The 19,630-nt window shown below is 28.6% G+C and overlaps 1 protein-coding gene across 13 annotated transcripts in view; it reads left to right on the forward strand.

Moving 5' to 3' along the window:
• LOC121132656 (fasciclin-2) overlaps window positions 1-19,630 on the forward strand; it is a 131,322-nt gene that overhangs the window by 102,054 nt on the left and 9,638 nt on the right. For 11 of the 13 annotated variants that reach the window (XR_011778981.1, XR_005869413.2, XM_071886692.1 and 8 more), the window contains 5 exons: window positions 2,913-3,319; window positions 5,020-5,115; window positions 9,729-10,008; window positions 10,070-10,373; window positions 11,732-12,274. Coding sequence is in view for 11 of the 13 variants with exons in the window: in XM_071886692.1 (XP_071742793.1) it covers window positions 2,913-3,319; window positions 5,020-5,115; window positions 9,729-10,008; window positions 10,070-10,373; window positions 11,732-12,274 (1,630 nt within the window). In the remaining 2 variants the exon portion in view is untranslated. Of the gene's footprint in view, window positions 1-2,912; window positions 3,320-5,019; window positions 5,116-9,728; window positions 10,009-10,069; window positions 10,374-11,731; window positions 12,275-17,563; window positions 17,894-19,630 lie in introns of those variants that run through there. The other 2 variants (XM_040728082.2, XM_071886693.1) reach the window with 1 other exon arrangement.

Raw genomic sequence — 19,630 nt, forward strand, 5'->3', positions numbered from 1 at the left:
TTTATTTGAGCGAAAAAAGCTTCATCCTGTAGATAATTGGGTGTAGCCCCCTACGACAGCAGTATCAATCCATTTTAAATAATAGGGACATTTATTCCTCTCCTTAAAGAAGTTTTGCCCCGTTTCCACTGGACTTTTTAAAGTAATAATAAATACCAAAAGGAGAAGCTTTCGTTTATAAATTATAATTATTATTTATGACGAAATTAATCATATAAAAAGGCATAAAAGCACAATCTTTCTTTTATGGTATTCTTGTTTCTTAAGCAGAGAAGGTTACATATTACATGATATTATAAATTTACTTACATAGATGTAATAAAAACAGTACACGACAGAACCATTATACTTTTTTGAAAAAAAAATACAAAAATGGGTTTTTAAAGGGAGAAAACGTTGCTTCTTTTTGGTAGTCTAACTTTTTTTTGTTAATTGAAATAGGATACATACTCATTGTAACTCATAATTTTCCTAGTATGGAACCATTATTTTCCTTCTTCAAACGTATTATAAAGAATCGATAGATGATTTGCAGATCTTTATAGCTTTAAAAAATGAGCTGTTTTGAAATATGGAAATCAATTATTGATTTTGTTGTAGAGTATATTTATGTCAATACAGAAAGATTAACTTTTCTATATCCAGTAATCATAGCTTTCCTTCGCTGTCATATGCTAATATCTAAAACATTTTTAGAAAAACTAGGATAGATACGATGGTGGAAGTCAAGTCTTTGTGATTTGATCATTTATATAAATTAAAATATTTATATAAAGTCTAATTGTCTTACTACTTGTACTTTTGAGAATCTTGATAAAGTTCAGCTTAGGAAAATTCATTCACGATTTGCAGGGACACATGTAGATTACAGGTTTATGAATTTATAATTAAATAAGTGTACATTGGACCTATTCAAATTTTAATTAAAAAATGTTTTCAAACCTTTCAATATTTAACTTTTTCCTATTCTCCAAGGTTGACAGAAACTAAATATGTCAGTCATTTACCCAATGGGCACAAATAAAAGGTTATGATTGAAAAAATAATAAAAGTGTTAATGTGACTTTTACAACATCAATCTTCAATAGACTTAATAACTTATTTATGAGAAAAAAAGTTTATTTTTGGTTTAAACATATCGCTAATGAACTATCGGCAGATATCAATGATAATCCTGATTTGCTCAAAAGGGGTATAGCTGGAGACGAATCATGAATGTATGGTTATAATATCGAAACCAAAGCCCCATCATCCAGGACATATAGCAAAAAATCGCCGCACACGTAATATACATATAACCATTATAAACATACTAAACATATTATATGGATTTCAATAATACATGTTATGTTCTTTTTTGATTGTGCTAAAACAAAAAATAAAATAATCTAGCATACCATATATACATTGCCTGTAAAATTTGAAAAGTAACGTTATTTTTCGAACACAACTCGTACATGTATATAAATGATATTGGGAGAAGTGTCGCTATCACGAAAATATCTGTTATATATACATTTAGTCGTATAACTAACGTTAGATGTGGTAATCCGTCTTAACACAAAAAAATCTTTTCAAAAATCGAATTCTTTGATTAGAAATTTATAATTTATTCAAGTAACTGACTGAGGGTTCTTGGTGATTTTTATTTTAAAAAATGAGTGATTTTCTGCATATAATACCTCTAAAATATGATTTGTAATTTTGTTTTTAAACACGGGGTTATAGCACTTTTTTGATGAAGTAACACTAGAAGGCAGTCATTTGTAAGAAATTTACACTTATTTATGTTTGATGGTCCTTCTTTAACAACATATTTACAATTGCATCCAGGAAATTTTTGTTCAAATTAATTATCAAACTGCTCAAATCAAGGATTTCAAGACTCATATTTAAGTATGATGTCATCAGGTTCAGGGAGAAATTAGACAAATCGGCAACTGACAACAAAATACAATATACATTTTCATCACATTAAAACAATATTGTCGTCTTTTATAACTTCTTCTTGCAGAAAATTAGTATTTCACTTTTTAAATATGCTTAAATACTTTAAAAACCAATTTCTTCTTCAAAAGCTGTAGAGTTGGAAAGAAGGTTATTTAATTACCCGCATTACTAAGACACCAAACCGACTGTTGGTTATTGCATTTAAATTATCAATTCTTGTTGAACGTCTTGTTTTGAAGTATATATATACATACAAATGTTTTTATACATCACAAAAGCATTTAAAATAAAGTTTAAACTAATTATTTGGTATTTGCATTATAAAATCATAGCTTGTATGTATGGAATTAAGCATACATACAAATATATATACACTATTTGTTGGGACAAATTATATGTACATACAATTGTATAATATATATATGGTATAATAACCATTTTCTTTCAATTGATTTTTTTCCTAATATGCTCAGAAAAAATCTTTTGTATGATTCAATAGGCTTACAACTTGATTTATAGTTAAGCGTGCATGCCTTTTTTATTATTGTAATCTATTTCAATGGTAAAAGCTTATTAGAATTAGAAGGGAACAATCTGAATATAATCGGGTTCCATATTATGTATCCAGTCAAAATTAAACACCTTCAGTCATTTAAAGGAGTTTTATACAATTACACTAATGACCTAATAGTCAATTTAGTCGACATACTCATAATTGACATTGATTTATGAGGAAATACTTTTGAGTTCTTTATCAAAAAATATTTCCTGTTTATATTATAATGTTATTGGCACTTGATTCTTTAGATTTCTCTTCTTTTCTTTTTCTATTAATTAGTCTTGAATGGTATATGATGGGTTCAAGTAAGGGGATCTATGTTCTTACTTACTTTACTTATTTCATGAGTTTTTTCCTGTAATCGTATTTATTTATAAAGAAATAACTATTTACACATTTCCAGGTCCAAGTTAAGCCCGAATGGGTAACACGCCCAGGTCCTGTTAAAGGGGTTGAGAATGAAAAAGCAGAGTTTCATTGTAAGGCTTCCGGTACACCTCGTCCAACCTATACGTGGGTAGATTGGGAAGGACGTGATGCTACAAACAAGGATGGATGGACACTCAAAAAGGACACTGGGCATTTAATTGCGTATCAACTTCATCGTAGAGATGCTGGAGAATATCGCTGCATTGCTGAAAACTCTGCAGGTCGCATTGAGTCTTCCAATTTTTTAAACGTGATAATCAAACCAAAGGTTCAGGAATTGTATAATAAGACTTTTGTTGCCTCTGATCCTGAAGGGAAAATTGTTTGTAAGGCCTCTGGAGATCCCATGCCGGATATTTTTTGGAGAAAATGGTCCAGCAAGTAAGTTATTGGGATTTATCTATAAAAATTATGTAAATAATGTATTAAAGTAGTAAATTAAGCTCTTGATTTCCTTCTATTTTAATTTCTAACCATTTTTTTATATACAAATCTCTCATTTTTATATTTTATATATTTATAAACAGACATAACAAATTGTAAGTTTACGTACGATAAAAAGCACACTGCTCAATTGATGAATTCTTATTTAATGAGCAACAACATATTTATTGTTTTCCCTCCTCAGCATGTACCATATGTTGTTTCAATGCACGTGCAATACACATATACACGGTTATATAGACAAAGGATGTCGCATAAATCGGGGGTTTGGAATTATTTTGACTCCCTGTGTAGTGCGGCATATTCGCTACATGTCGCATTTTTAATTTATTTTGATAATAGATCGTAAAAAAATATATACCTATTGAAGTAAACAAGAATTTTTGTAGTTGTTGATGAGTTCGTTTATACTATGCCTATATATTCATATAATAGAAGTGTATAATTTTGTCTATGTGGAGGGGGGGGAGTGTCCTGTAAGTATTTGATTTGATACCTAGACTTAAAATTTTTGAACATTTCTTAACATTCAAACTAGCAAATAAAAAGGTTGCTGAATAAATATTGGTTAAGTTCCGATTATTTAAACCTTACAGTATTGAAGTTACCGGATTAAAAATCACGTAAATAGCCGAATAAGATTATATTTTACAAGTATCTTGTCTAGCATACTTAATTGTTTTTATTACCTAACCATTCTTTTTTAAAAAAGGAAAAGTATTAAAAAGTGGACTTTGAAAGATAAATTCTCTTTTTTACAGGTTTACTATAAAAAAGCCCCAATACAACGCAAATTTTATATCGCACGGTTGTTTTTTCCCCCAAAAAAGTGCGATAAGCGGGGACCCCCTTTATATGGATGTGAAAATTGTTGAAATCTTCGTGAACATGCATTTAAAAAAGTATATGTTGGTAATCTGTAAGGTAATAGTATTTTTATTAATTATTTCTCCCTATTTTGAAAATTCAAATTATTACCTAGCAAGGAGCACTATAGTTTATATAGTGATTTCCAGTTATACTAATCCGTACCCTTTTGAGACCCTTTGTTAAAAAAATAAAAGATATATCTAACAATTTGAGGAGTGTAGCTAAGCTGTCATCCTGTTTCATTAGATCACCTACAAACAGCTGTTACAAAGGGAAGGATGAGAAGAAAATAAACAAAGACATAGTCATAATTGCTCTGATGTCGATCCTCAATTCTACTCTGAGTCCAACAAGGACTTGCATATAACCCTGCAATAAATCCTCAAGGTTACTCTTCATCCTTTATGATCACACACAAATGTGCAATCTGTTCTTATATAATTTTTTGTAGTATTAAAGGAAGTTCACTCTTTAGGAATTAAGTAATAATGACAAGAGCTTAGGAAAAGAAAATTTATTCATTAAGTTGCCATCTTCCTTCCAAAAAAAAAAACACACACACACAAGCGAGCTAAAAATACAACCAATTACCATCAATGGGGTTCTCTCTCATCAGATATGTCATTTGTTAACTTTCTAATTATATTGATTTACACTCACAAGGATTTAGACAATTTTCACATCCCTATTGTTCAATGTTCATTAAATATAAGTTATTTTAATATATTAAATATAATCAAAATGAATTTTTAATTTTTTCGTTTTAGTGAACCGTTTATTCCGGGTGGACAGCCAAATGATGATCGCATACTCGTGCACAATTTTATTGAGAGAGCACCTGACTACACAGAAGGAGAGCAAAAGTTCGTATAAATGTCTTATTATTATATATATGAATATGTATTTGTACATATACTTACCTTAAAAGTAAATATCTCCATATATCAAGCAAACATATGGGTTTTAAAGATATTTGGTATAAAAAAATATTCTTATATATATTATGTATGTAGTAGGTAAAAGTTGCATTCTTTATTCCTATTTTATTTGAGAAGATATTTTTGCGAGTATGAATGTATGTATTAACATATACAATAGACTTAAATAAGTATTGTTTTTTATCAGATCTTAAAAGCAAAGTATATAAAAAAGCAGACACAAACCCTTAAATTATGATTATATTTACATTTTGTAAAAAAAGAGAATGTTTATGTCAATTTTTTAATTAACAAATATACCTTTTTTAATTCTCTTTTAATCCCTGACTAAAATAAGTATACATAATATGTTTAATATGATATTATTCATATTACACATAGTATATACAATCATACAAAATACTTTTTATAAGGAACAGGCTATCCATTTTAGAGAAACGGTCTGTTTAATATAATTAAATAAATAATTAATAAAAATAGGTATATAGAGTTGTATTGAAAAGTTATTACTCTTATTTGAGCATTTCTATAATGTATATGAATGGTGTAAATATGATATGTACAGAAGTGGGTTATTGATGTCATGAGTCTAACAAATTTTGCGACAGCCCAAATAAGAACAACAAACTAACCTTGTCGTTTTTCTTAATCTAAAAATTAAGGAATTAATGGAATGACGTAGCTCAATGGACAATACGCTCGAGAGAAATTATTCTCAAGAACTCAATTTACGTAGGTTCGCGTCTCGTTCGTTCTTAAAAAAGGAAATTTACTTCATGAATATGGACTTCAATGACAATTCCGAGGTCAGATGGAGTAATTGCAATACTGTAATGTTTACTTATACTTTATCAGTCCAGACGATATAAAAAAATTTGGAAGGAGGAGAGCAGCTTAGTTGTCATGACGTTTTATTATATCAGCAGCAATCCTGCATATCAGTCCTAAAATCTTATAAATTTCGATTTTTGATGACGTGTTTCTACTTTATTTCATCTTTTTTTAATCAGTTCTAGTACTGACAGTACGAGGGACATGTCCCAAGGACTGCTATGGCCGGTCCTAAGACTGGAATGGATCGAATAAATGAGAACTGACACAAAAATACTCAGACGTATTACTCCCCTACAGATTTTCAAGGTTGCCCTTTGTCTTTCTGGCTCTAGTGATTACTTTATACTTATGTGGTCTCTCTTTAAGAATAAAAAATAATGAAAACAACTTTGGGGGAAAAAAGAACGATGTTCAAGTTACAATGACAAAAAGAGTGCGATCTTCCATAGTCATTTTTTTAAAACTATATTATAGAGTATTTCTTGTGACTTTTAAGAATCCGTGACATCACTAAAAGGGATGTATATCTTATTTGGCTAACTATTGACTGATTTCGGGCCCCTTTTCTCTGTTTCTTTTTGGAGGACATATTATGAGAAACAATAGAGATAACGACGAACAGTTTACGCAGAGTAAGTGGATAAAGGAATTACCTTTTTCAAAAGGGAAAAAGTGAGAAATAATGGATGAGGAAAAAATTATACTTGTTTTTGATGGATTGATAATATAATACTTCATAATGGGATTTTTCTGAATATTAAATTGCATTTTTTCAATCAAATGTAAATGATAAATGCGTTTTTTAATCATTTGTTAGAATATGTACGTACATATTAGTGTTGAAACTTTGTCAAAGAACCAATATTTATTTCGGTTTGGTCTTCAGTGATTCTTTTTAGACTGATATGTAACAATATTTTATTAAAGACTGCTACTTCAGACCGTAGACACAAATTTTATTATTTCAAATCGTGAACTGATTTTTTAATTTCAATATATTTACCGATTTTCTCCCAAAGATTTTTTAATTTTACTAATATGATTTAAGCAACACATTTTACTTCATATAACGTCATTTTGTTGATGATTACAATTTTAAAACACACATGACCTTATCAACAATTTATCTATACGACATTGTCTAGACCAAATTTTAAGTGAGACCGATCCATTATGGCGGATCGTGCATTTCATATTTTCGAAAATTAAAAATGAGGGGTGCTTTTTTTATTTGTTTTCTGTACTAAACATAATTTATAAATATAACTCATTCTATAAATGTCAATCCAAATTTATTAATTTATTCTGAAAAATTATTAAATTTAAGTTATTTACTTAAGGAAAAACTGGGCTGTATTTGAGTAATTTCAACATTTTGTATGTAATTTTGAATTACATACTACTTTGAGGAAGTGTACGTAGTGCAACAATTTTTTTTCTAAAATTATAACAAGTTCCGGAGACCAAAAATCAGCAGTCTACTGAATCAAACAGATTACATAGAAACTGCGCAGTTAAAAAAGTTAAGCTTGATGGGTTTTGGCTTGAATTTATATTGTGTCGGGTGAAGCAGAATAAAAATAAATAATGTTAAGATGATGTCAAAATGTCTTAATGGGGTTTTTGATAAGACCTTGTGGGTCATTGGAGGAAACTCTACAAATGTCAACACTGGTTTTAAAGCTAGAACATGTATAAACTACAACTACATATTGGAGGAAAGGTGGTATGGTTGATGTGCAACTTGCATACTAGTGAAATCTACGCCATCTCATTGTTGTCCTTAATTAATCTACAATGTCGCACAATAAGTTACATGGCTTGATAGGAAAAACTTCTTGTAGTGTTATATAATTGTATATAAAGCCTAATTTCCTCGTATATCTTTAATAAAGTTATCACCAAGATCACTCAAGATCCTTTAACTGATCAATACTATGGGTATCAAATTTTCGGTGCAATCAGAGAGGAACTGCTCCCTGAAAGGATATCCCTGTTAGAAATAGGACCTCTGAATAAACGTCGTTGGCTCACCGCAGTGACCTTACTTTTTAGGCTTTGGTTGTCAAAGCATGGACTAAAACAAATAACATGAAGAATCTCGAATTCGTTGTTGAATTCTTTATTCGAATGTACTATCTATATTGGTTCAAAGTGGAGGTCCTGGATTCAAGGGTCCATGCATATCCTGTTTCAACTGGGATGTCTCAAGTCTCAGAGGAACGAAGTCATGGAAGAGGAAGGGACAGCTACTGTGAAAAATCTGCTTGGTTTGTGCATAGTGAATCACTCATCCAGACAATGTTGTGCTCTGAAGATCAGAAGGAGATAATTGAAGGGGTGAAAAGAATCTTGACTACCAGAGGTTAAGGGCAACTAGTCACTCATTTGGGTGACTCCTCTGTCAGGAGAGAACCCAACATCAACTGTTATGCTTCTATTTTTAGTGATTTAATATGGTGGTCAGAGGATGTATGAGAACCACCCCTCGCCTATATTCTAATGACTTTAGAGGTAAGAAAGCTCATCGATACCAATATGAATGTACCCAACTGGTAGAGAGATAGGGGGAATAAGACTGGAGAGACCAGCAGGAGTCTAATGTCAAAAATTAATTAAATCAGGACTTGTACAACCTGACAATGTATATACATTAATAAAATTGTTTCATTTTGTATATAAGCAGAAGACTTACATTCTTAATGATCCATGTGTAATGTTATTATAAAGCTTATCTTAGAACATACATATAAATAACAGTATTAAAAATACTTTCAAACTCAAATTGATATAGCTAAGAGTTGTTTAATCGTTCTAAAAACTTAATTTTTAGATTCCCCTTGCAAAAATACATAAAAAATAGCTCATTTTTGATTTTCGAAAAAATAAATAGCGATATCCGCCCTAACATTTCTTTCGTTGAGACTGTTCTAGACCAAGTTTCTTTAAGGATCAAATGAGATCTGTCCAATAAAAATGATAACCAAATTTCAGACCGAACCCCAACACTAGTACATATTGTAAGTATGTATAATGTATATATAATGGAAAAATTAAGCTTGAAGCCAAAATCGATAAATTGTTTTATTTTTTTCCTTCTCTCTGATAAACTCTTCTTTAGGGGAAAAAATGCATTCCAATATTTAATGATTTTTGAAATTTGATTCCCAATAGTTGAATTATATGTTTGAGTATGTTACTACAAGTAGATTCATCCATGTATCTAATCTATTCAAACAACATTTATTAATGACTAAGGATATTTCCCTTAGTTTTATGAATATAGAAACAATAGCTGTTACATAATATTTATAAAGTTACTTTAGTTAAACTACTTCCCATAAATAATCTCAGTAACTCCAATCCTGATTTAAGCGTATTTTGAATTAATAAATTAAATGTGTATACATATGGTATACGTTGGATCTATATTTAACATTATAGGTACATATATTCCTATATACAAATGTGTGATTTTATTGTATACGAGTATAAGTTTTAATATATACAATGTACATTTTTTTTTTTTTTTGAGTAAGAGAAACAAATAAATAAATGAAATCTTGAATGTAGAGTCCTTCTCAAAGCATGTTGAATTATAGGAAAAATAGAATTGGCTTAATGTGTCTACAATCTACTTATATATTATGTGTATAATGTTATAATAATTATATTTTCTCTCTCATGTGTTCATTACATTCCAGATGGAGAGTCTCTGAGCTCACCATTTCCAATGTTGCTCGCAAGGACGATGGACTTTACGAGTGTCAGGCTCGTAACGAAGGCGGTCAATACTTTCGCTCTGGCCATATTCAAGTGGAGTTTTCTCCTACTTTTGAGGAGCAACCTATGGATAAACAATGGTCATGGGACCAAAACCCTATTAATTTGACCTGTATTGCCACTGCAATACCCAATGCAACGATCTCTTGGTGGATTCGAGATCGTGAAATAGATAGAGAAATCATTGATCGCAACTATCGGGTGAGGAGTTGATTATGAGTTCTATATTCGTAAAAGATTATACATTATCCAATTCTTTCAGGTATTTGGAAAAGGTCCAAGGAGTGATTTAATTGTGACTCCCCTTACGCGACAGTACTATGGCCGATACACCTGTAAGGCCTTCAATAATCATGGACAGGCCTCGCATGAAATATCATTGAAGGAAGCGGAAGAGCCAAGTATGATTCAACAAGTTATACATGATAAAGTCACAGCAACCACCGTGCAGTTTCGCTTTGTTGCACCCGTCAATACGGGTGGACTTCCGCTGGACTCTTATGCTGTTGAATATAAGGAAAAGTCATTGGAGTGGAAGAATGCAGATCGCAGAGTTTGGCCTATAAGTAAGTATTTACGGTATGGGTATTTTATTACTTTTCGATGACATGTAATAGATACAGCCAGGCACTCTATACTTTAAGAGAAAATGTTGATTCTTCAATATTTGAGAAAGCATCAACTATAGCAGAGACAAGGTCTTTGCATTTTATTTTATAGATAAAAACTTTTTCGAGGAAAAGAAAAAGAAATGTAAATGAAATCCCCCAAATTTTTTATAATATTCTCCATTTTGTTATATCTATATTTTTGTCCATTTATGCATAATGGTTTTTCTCTTCATTTTCTTATTTTTTCTATACCATATATTTTACATATTATAAACAGAAATAGTACAACCGTGTCTTTTATGAATGGTATTGAATGAAAAATCAATGGACGAATCCACATCGGTGAAGTGTTTCTTGTCAATTTCGTATGACGATGATAGTAATGTACATACAATGGTTTGACAGATATTGTTCAACTAAAAGGGTTCTATGTATGCACAGCTGTCATTCTGTTCTTATTTGATAGATTTTATTTATTTGTAATACTCCAGCTACTAATATAACATGTAAATATATTTTGTTACTATGTTATATATCAGTATCCTAGACTTATGTTTTACTTTTGAAAAGTAGTGACATATGTAAACAAAATGCCTGACTAACTATTATTCAAAGGGGTATAAGAAGATACTGAGTGAGGAATTGCAGCTGATATGGGTAATATAATCATAGTCCATTATTGGCTCTCTATAAATACAATTATCCTTTATAATATATATATATATTTTAAATAATTAGCCATCAAGTCATTTAAATAAATAAAAAAAGAATTCATTTGCCCTTTCTATGATTTAGGTTCCAGATTAATTTATCGATTCTGTAGTAATTAAACTTTATATATTGAATAATTTTTGAATATCTATATTTTTTTTCAATTCTTACTTATCAAGTAGAACTTGAATTAGCATTAAAGGATGTTTGTATACCTGGGGATTACTCTTTTGACATTATTTGTATAAATAATATGCATATATTATCGATTTTTTTATTTATTTCTAAGCCATCAAATCATAAATAAAGTAAATAAATAAAAGAATTCTATGAAAGTTTTGTCAAAGAATAAGTAACCTATTCGCTATATATTAAAAAAAAAAAAGATAACATACAATTTTTTAAACGTATGTACCTATGTATATATGCTTAACTTTTTCATCTAAAAAAAGCGTTACTATCTAAATTGTTAAAAAAAATAGATTTGTAAAGTGAAAACTAAATTGTTTGATTCTATTCATTTCATTCTTAAATACGTGCATCAAGTTTTACAAATTATTAGCTATTTGTTTAATTACATATTATTTAAACTTATTTTTTAGGCCCGAGTGGCTCCTACATTCTAGAGAACCTTCATCCAACTACAACCTATCACTTCAGATTTGCCTCCAAAAACCTTGTAGGCTTCTCTGAATGGATGAACGGAATGCCCATAATTATGCCTCAACGTGGCCCACCCGAGTCTCCTATCATTATGGGAATGCATCTCTTACTTTCAGAGGGCTATAATGGACCCTCAGAAACAGATGTATCTCCCAACACGATACATAATCTCACAAGCCCAAACTTTTTCGAAATAGGTTGGTACATCCCTGAGGATAACGGAGAGCCCTTGGATTACTTTGAGGTATCTTATTATCCCATTCGTGTAACCTATCACGGAGACCATTCTAAGAAACCCTACTCTATGCCAACAATTGGTCCACGAATAGGCGATCTCTATCGTACTGAGGTTCCTCATCCAGGGAACGTACGCTATGAACTGAAAGACTTGTATCCTAATACTCATTACACAATAGAACTTCGAGCTCATAACTCCTTTGGATTCTCTCCTTCATCCTTCATCATTATTAAAACTGCTAAAGGTATGAAAAACTATCTATGTACATACAAGTATTTTTATAATCATAATCTTCGAGTTAGACACATTAAATAGATAAATTAGTCCATTTTTAAGGGATAATTAACAAAAGAAAAATAACATCTCTCTTTGAGGAAAATAATCTCATAATTTACAAATGTATATACGTCCTCTGTTAACTATCTTTTTTATTAACATACACTTTATGTACTCGTAATGTATCTATGTATGTATATTGTATAAGACATCATCACCTTATATATGTTTCCTCACAAAACCAAAAGGTCAGTAATTCAGCTAAAAAATGCTTTATATATATAAAATAAAAACTAGACGGATTTAGATGACCTCTCTAAATAGGAATGATACTTTTAAGAGCACCAATTATCCTTTTACCAACTTAGAGATACATTCAAATAAAGGTTTTTTACTAATCAAAAAAGGATACGATTTTCATTGTATATTAATATATATACACTGTACATATTTAAAATTAGAAGGCTCTCTTTAAATTAGAGTTTGCTCATTATTATTTATTTATTATTTGAGCCCCATTTGAATGGTATATCTCTTTGTGATTATCATGAAATCATTATATATGCAATAAACATGTCTCTTTTCAATGTGTTGCATGTCTGAAACACGTATATTGACATACATATCCTTTGTATGTGTGTACATCATGCTCTAAGGGTATTTCTTTGTGTGAGAAACATCATTTGTTCTGCTTGGTCCTTAATCATTATGTATTATATGGAATGTGTATACTCTACGTACATATTATAATATTCAATGTGCAAATACCCTCGTATGTATGTATATATGCTATTACATGAAAGAAGTACCCAGTTCATTATGGAAATCCCTTTGATAGTATTTATCAAAAAATATAGGAAAAGTAGTTTATTAATTCTAAATCAAATACTGTTAAACTTTAAAAATCTCTAAGGGTCCTATGTACATTAAAAAGTATAAAAATACAAAACATTATGAGACCAGTTATAAACCATCAGTCAAGGAGCATTTTTGGCCACTTAAAAATGTATCATACGGATTATTATCTTCTCAAATTTAAATCTATGGGTCAAATGATATATCCTTTTAATACCCAATAAAGCCTAATCTACAAAATCGTTTTCATTGACATCACATATTGTATGATAAAACGACAGTGACACCATATTGGAGATATATTTGCTAATAAATCTAGTTGTTGTAAAAAAATGGTGAGTGAATTTCTAAAAAATATTTAAAAAAATTATTCATCAGATAGCTTTAGAAATGAAAATCGTATATTTAGGAACAAAAGTACCCTTCCTTATCAAATTTGGTCGTTCATTATACCTCCAAGATGGTCCATTGCCATATTCATGTTGTCATGTGGAAATGATCTTTTATTTTCTTTTAAAAGCTAAGATGTAAATAACATAGATTTGGAATCTACATATTATTTGAATGTAATAAAATATGAGGTTATTTTTTTATAAAACCTTTAACAACTTGAATGTTTATATATCCTCCTTTGCATATATATTATACAGGTTGGAAAAACATAACTTTTAAAAAAACATAAAAAGTTTTGTTTTACACAGTTTTGAATATCCTATCAGATAGGTGTCCCCTATTGTCCATTCATTGAATAAACCTAACTTTAGTATTTTAATACCTGGATATTATTTTGATTCTCTTTAAAAAAAAATTCATTTAAAGGTTATGATAATAGGAATTAAAGGGATGATAGTTATTTAATACAAAAAAAAAATCAATAAGCAACATAACTTTGGATGACTGTGGATGATTAGTGGACTAGATAATTTATTATTGGCAATTTCAAAAAGTTCTTAAATAATTTTTTTAATTACCCAATTTAGATTTGCATAACATCAAATATTAGGGTACTAACTTACGCTCTTTAGCATAATTATATATGGAATTATTCTCATTGAAATATTTTTACAAATTTCAAATTATGCCAATAAATCGAAAAAATTGTTTTTTGTTACATTAAAGATTGCACAAATACAAACTCAAGAGCTAACTTGCAGTTATTTTAATTGTTTAAAATATTCTTTAAAGTCATTTTTTAAGAATATTTATTTTCGACGGCAAACGCACGTTTCGAACTACTACAACGCATGATAGAGATAAAGTGTATTTCCATTAAAACTTTAGTATATCATCTTCTAAAATGAAACCACGCTCACTTAGCTCTTACTTCTACAGCCTAATTGCCATGCATGATAAAAGAGAAATTATGTTGCGGCACCCCATATGAGGTAAAATTGAATAATTATTCAATGCTAAAATTATATTCGTTATTATTTTGTATTTCGCAGCTAGATTACGATTTGTATAATCTATATATATATTATGTTGAGAGTAGAATAATACAAAAAATATTATCGACTATTTTTCATTTAAACAAGGCTTTGATTACATACCTTCCTTCTAGCTATTTTTGTTTTGTTTTGTTTTTCACCGTCTAAATCAATATATAAGGTCAATTTGAGCTTCCAAAATTTGAATGAAAAACTTTTTTATTCACTATTTTAGAAAATCAGGATGTTTCTTTTTCAATTAAGTATAATGCATTTACAAACACAAAAATATGTCGTTCTGTGAATGTGTGTAATTTTTGCATAAACTTGAATAACTATACAAAAAAAATCAGAAAAATAATGTGAAAAGGTTTTTGAAAAAAGAACCAAAAAAAGTCAATAAATAGGAAATTTTATGTCGATGTTAGTTCTACATATTAATGCAGTATACTTTTCTTTTAAGTACGATTGAAATATATTAAAAGGGGGTTTCCTTTCTTTTCAAGTCATGAAAAATATTATATTAGTAAAACGGTCACAAAAACTCATTTTGCAAGTTATTTTTGTTGTTGCCCCCCCCCCCTCACACACTCACAATTTCTTCATTTTTTACACATCAGTAACTTTAGACATCCAATTCTCTCTCCTTGCACAAGAGTGTAAGTAAATTACAAATTTGTAAACATAAACCATTCAGACCAAAAATTTGAAATTTTCCCCAAATTTCAGCATCTCCTTCTATTGAAATAATAGTTTTTTAAATAAAAAATACATCTATAAGTCTCAAAATTTGTGCATATATTCCCTGACTATTACTTAAAATTAAGTAAAAACATAAAAAAAGGTATATCTGAAAAAAGAGACTCTGAATTGTTGTCCAAACAAAAATAAAATTAGATAAAGCCTCCCTCATATCGAAATGACTTTTTATATATAAAAAATGGAGTTTGAACTTAATCTTACGATTATAACTACAAATATCTAAACATGGAATCCAACTTCATCTTTTTATAAATATATATAATAATAAGATATTATCTACATCATCATGGCCATCGAAAAAATCAATAAATTAAATATTCACGAAGATATTTAATATTTAATCTGGTTTAAATAGCAATGTACACTTCGGTATTAATGGGAATGTCTACATATCTATATTTAAATCCATCTAGACAATTTTTTACATAAAAAATGATTATGGAAGTCTGCCATATGGGTAGTATTTTACCCAAATATTATAAGAACAAATGCTCTTAAATATACAATAGTTTAAGTTTCCTTGAATGTTTTTTGAAATGGTCAAAAATTACCTATTTCTAATACTTTCAATCAATTATGTAATCATGGACGTCAGTATAAATATCCATATAAAAGATATACTATTTTAAATAAATCAAGGGAAACATCCAAGTAGTTCATATTTTTGAGAAAGTATTTATATTACTAATTTAATTAAAATAATTAATCATGAGTATTAGGGTGTTTCTTATTTTTCATTTTGTTTAAATGTCCGGGTCGTCGGATGAAAATCAGTTCCTATTGATAAAAAAATACAATCGGCAGTTTCACCGAAATTGAGAAATATTTAAATGTAGCTTCAACGACCTCAAAGTTTTGAAAATTGCCTACTTTTGAAAAAAAAACTTACTTCTTCCTCGATTATTGTGAAAACAGTTCAAAATACTACTTTTTATGTTTTATATTTTTTTAAAGATGAGGTAATTTACTCTAAGATATATTAATGTTATTCTGAGAAAAAAATATTACAATGCAAAATAGTTGAAGAGATAACTGATACGTATAATACTGATACCACGAATCGTCACTGAACGGTCTTTTAGTAAAATCTGGTTCCGTGTTCTTTTTTTTTGTTTTAGAAAAGAAATTCGAGGGGTAAAAAATGATGTACAACTTTAATATAAAGAAAAGGAAATTTCAATCCACGATCTAAACATATAATACTAGAAAGTAGAAACCTGTAAGCGAAGGCTTAAGCACACCTGCTTCAAATGGGGTAGAAGAACTGAGAAATTACAAAAATGGCATAACATAAGTTCAAAAGGCCATTTCTGATATTTTTATGGAAAAAAAGTATTTATTAGATTTAAATAGTCAAACATATATATATATATCTTTATTAAAAAAATCAGGTCAGTTAAATATATAAATCACAGTTTGTATTAAATTATTTAATTCCATTATCAGGCCTATCACAAGCCTCTTTTTTAGGTATAGATATACATTCGACTATTTGAATTTAATAATTGTGTGTTTTTTTTCATTGAATATGACAAATGTCCTTATAAACTTATGTTATGTAATCGCAGTAATTTTTCAGTTCTTCTACCCCATTTGCAGCCAACATTACAGGTTTATAGTATTATATGTTCTAAATATTGGTTCAGATCAGTTTACAAAATTACTTAAGACTGTACCGAAAAAAATCCGTTTACGGACCGAGTTTCAATACTAATACCTATAATATATGTAAAACTATAGTGAAGTTGGTTGTTTGGTGCTCAATATCAATATAATTATTTTAAGGATAAGTATGTTCAAATATTTATTTTATTTAAATTCTTAAAAATTATAATTAAAAACATCTGCTGTTGTTATTAGATTTTGTAACTTTAAATATTACTTTAGTTAGTATTTTTTTTAAATATTATGTACATACTCATATGTCTACAATATATACATTATACATACATAAAGCAAGTAATAAAAATAATTCAGACTGAAAAAAAATGATATTAGAGCAAAGTTATGTTTGCATGTTTTTGCATTTGTTTTTGAATAAAATAATAGAAATAAAAGACGAAGGTTTTTACACAGAATTAATACTAAGATTAAAAGCCTTGTTTTTACCCCTTAATTTTCTTCTCTTTTGGTTTTCTTTTCTTCATTCGGTTGTTTGTGTCCCTTTCACTATGTATTTTTTGGGTTTTTTGTTTTTAATTTTTATTTTATAGATCCTTCTTTACCCGACATTATTCCTTCGCCAAATCCAGTTGGTATTTCAGAAACATCTTTCGGATTGTCTTCCTTCTCATCATTCCATATTGTCTGCCGTCTATTATTAAGTGTAACTATAGCAATACTCTAAATAAATGTATTTATTCATATAATGATGGCCGGACTCTGCACAAAAATTGTATTAGTTTTGTTCATTTGTATTGTGATAGAAATTATTTATATGTGTATTTAAAAAAAAACATCAAATTAAAGAGAGAGTGAGAGAGGTTGAGGGAAAGTTAGAAAGAAAAATATTGCGAAGTAAAGAATCATAAAAAATAAGAAAATATGTTTTTAAATTAAAGAAAAATTGTTAAATGTTTATTTGTTAGAAATTATTATACATATATTATACCTATATCCTAAATGTGAGGATTGCTTTCAATTTATACAAATATATTTAAAAAATATCAATTTTTATTTATAAATAATTATTAAAATATTTCAACCTAAACTTTTGTTTTTGTTCCACCTCCATCTATTATAATAATACCTTTAGTGCCAATTGACTCAATCGTTAATTTGTACTTGTACAAATTATAGATTTACCTATTTAATAGTTGTAATTTACTTTTTATTATTCCTTATATATATATTTATACATATGATAATAATAATACTATCATTGTTTCTGTTTAATTTTTGGGATGAAATAAAACACTGTGTTCAAATATATGGCTATATATTATACACTTACATACCATGTCTGTTTCTTTTTTTGGGTTTTTAAAATACACACAATATTTTAATTTGTATTGTTTGCTATTAAGGTTGAATATTTGTATGTGTGGTTTATAAGTAGTATTTAATTCATAATGAAATAATCATGCTGAATAATTTTTAGCACAATAAACAAATTTCATTTGGATGCATGAAAATAGTTATTTTTAAAATAACAAAAACCATTTTTTCCTTCATCATAGAATTGATTCCAGATTAGTGGCAATTAGTGTACACATTAATGCTGTTATTGCATGTTTATATATGTAGGTATGAATTAAATTGTAAGCATGTGTTCTATTATTTTTTGATGATTTTTTTTTCAAGCCATAAACAATAAGTAATTAGTATTCATTCTACATAAGTGTTTACTCTAATTAACAGTTGATCCTCAAAAAAGTTTGTTAATTGTGTGATGCCCACAATTTATATTTATTGTGTACCTGTTTTAGTGTCTTTTGTTAGCATCTATATAAGTACATTGTACATATTTGGGTCTCACATTAAAAATAGGCAACCCATCTAATTAATCATAAAAAATAACAAAAAGAGAGGAGAAAAACTTTGTCTAATATTTATGTGTCTTTATGTTTCCTTGTCCCCATGTAAAATTTTTCTTAGGTTATTATTCTATCATAAAAGTCGAGTTTTGTTTCTTTTAAAAAAATGAATTAAATGGTTTCAAAAAACAGATAGAAAAGCAGTAATGCACAGAATTGCATGTCTTTGATGTTTCAGTATCTAAACTACGAAGGTATTTTAAAATATCTACAGCATCATTATTCAACTGATGGTTTCTTACTTTTTAGTAAATTGTAAATAATTTCTTTTTGTCTTATATTTTTCAACAACTCTGTAAATTGTACATAAATATCTTTTTACGTTCCTTACTCCCAAAAAAATGTGTATACATATATTATGTTAAAAGCAGTTAGTTGTTACAAACGATAGATTTGTTCAGATTTACCATAAAAAATACATTCATGTTCCTTCGTCATTTATGAAGATGGAATCAATGATTTGCAACGAGAATGGATTAATTTACAGATCATTAAAGATGTTTGTTCATTTTTATGTCCATGAAAATGAATTATTTGGGACGGAGCAGGGAGGTTTAAAGTGTATGTAGATTATGGTGAGATAGAAAACATATAATTTGCATAAAACTTGATTGTTTTATGAAACTTCATCGTATTTTTTTAAATGAAAATTGTAAATTAATGGTAAATATGTAATCAAGTTTCATTAATCTATATTAATAAAGCAAAGTTTGTATGTATGAATATATCAAAAATAGTCCATAT

Source organism: Lepeophtheirus salmonis, chromosome 2, assembly GCF_016086655.4.
Source record: "Lepeophtheirus salmonis chromosome 2, UVic_Lsal_1.4, whole genome shotgun sequence".
Classification (NCBI taxonomy): domain Eukaryota; kingdom Metazoa; phylum Arthropoda; class Copepoda; order Siphonostomatoida; family Caligidae; genus Lepeophtheirus; species Lepeophtheirus salmonis.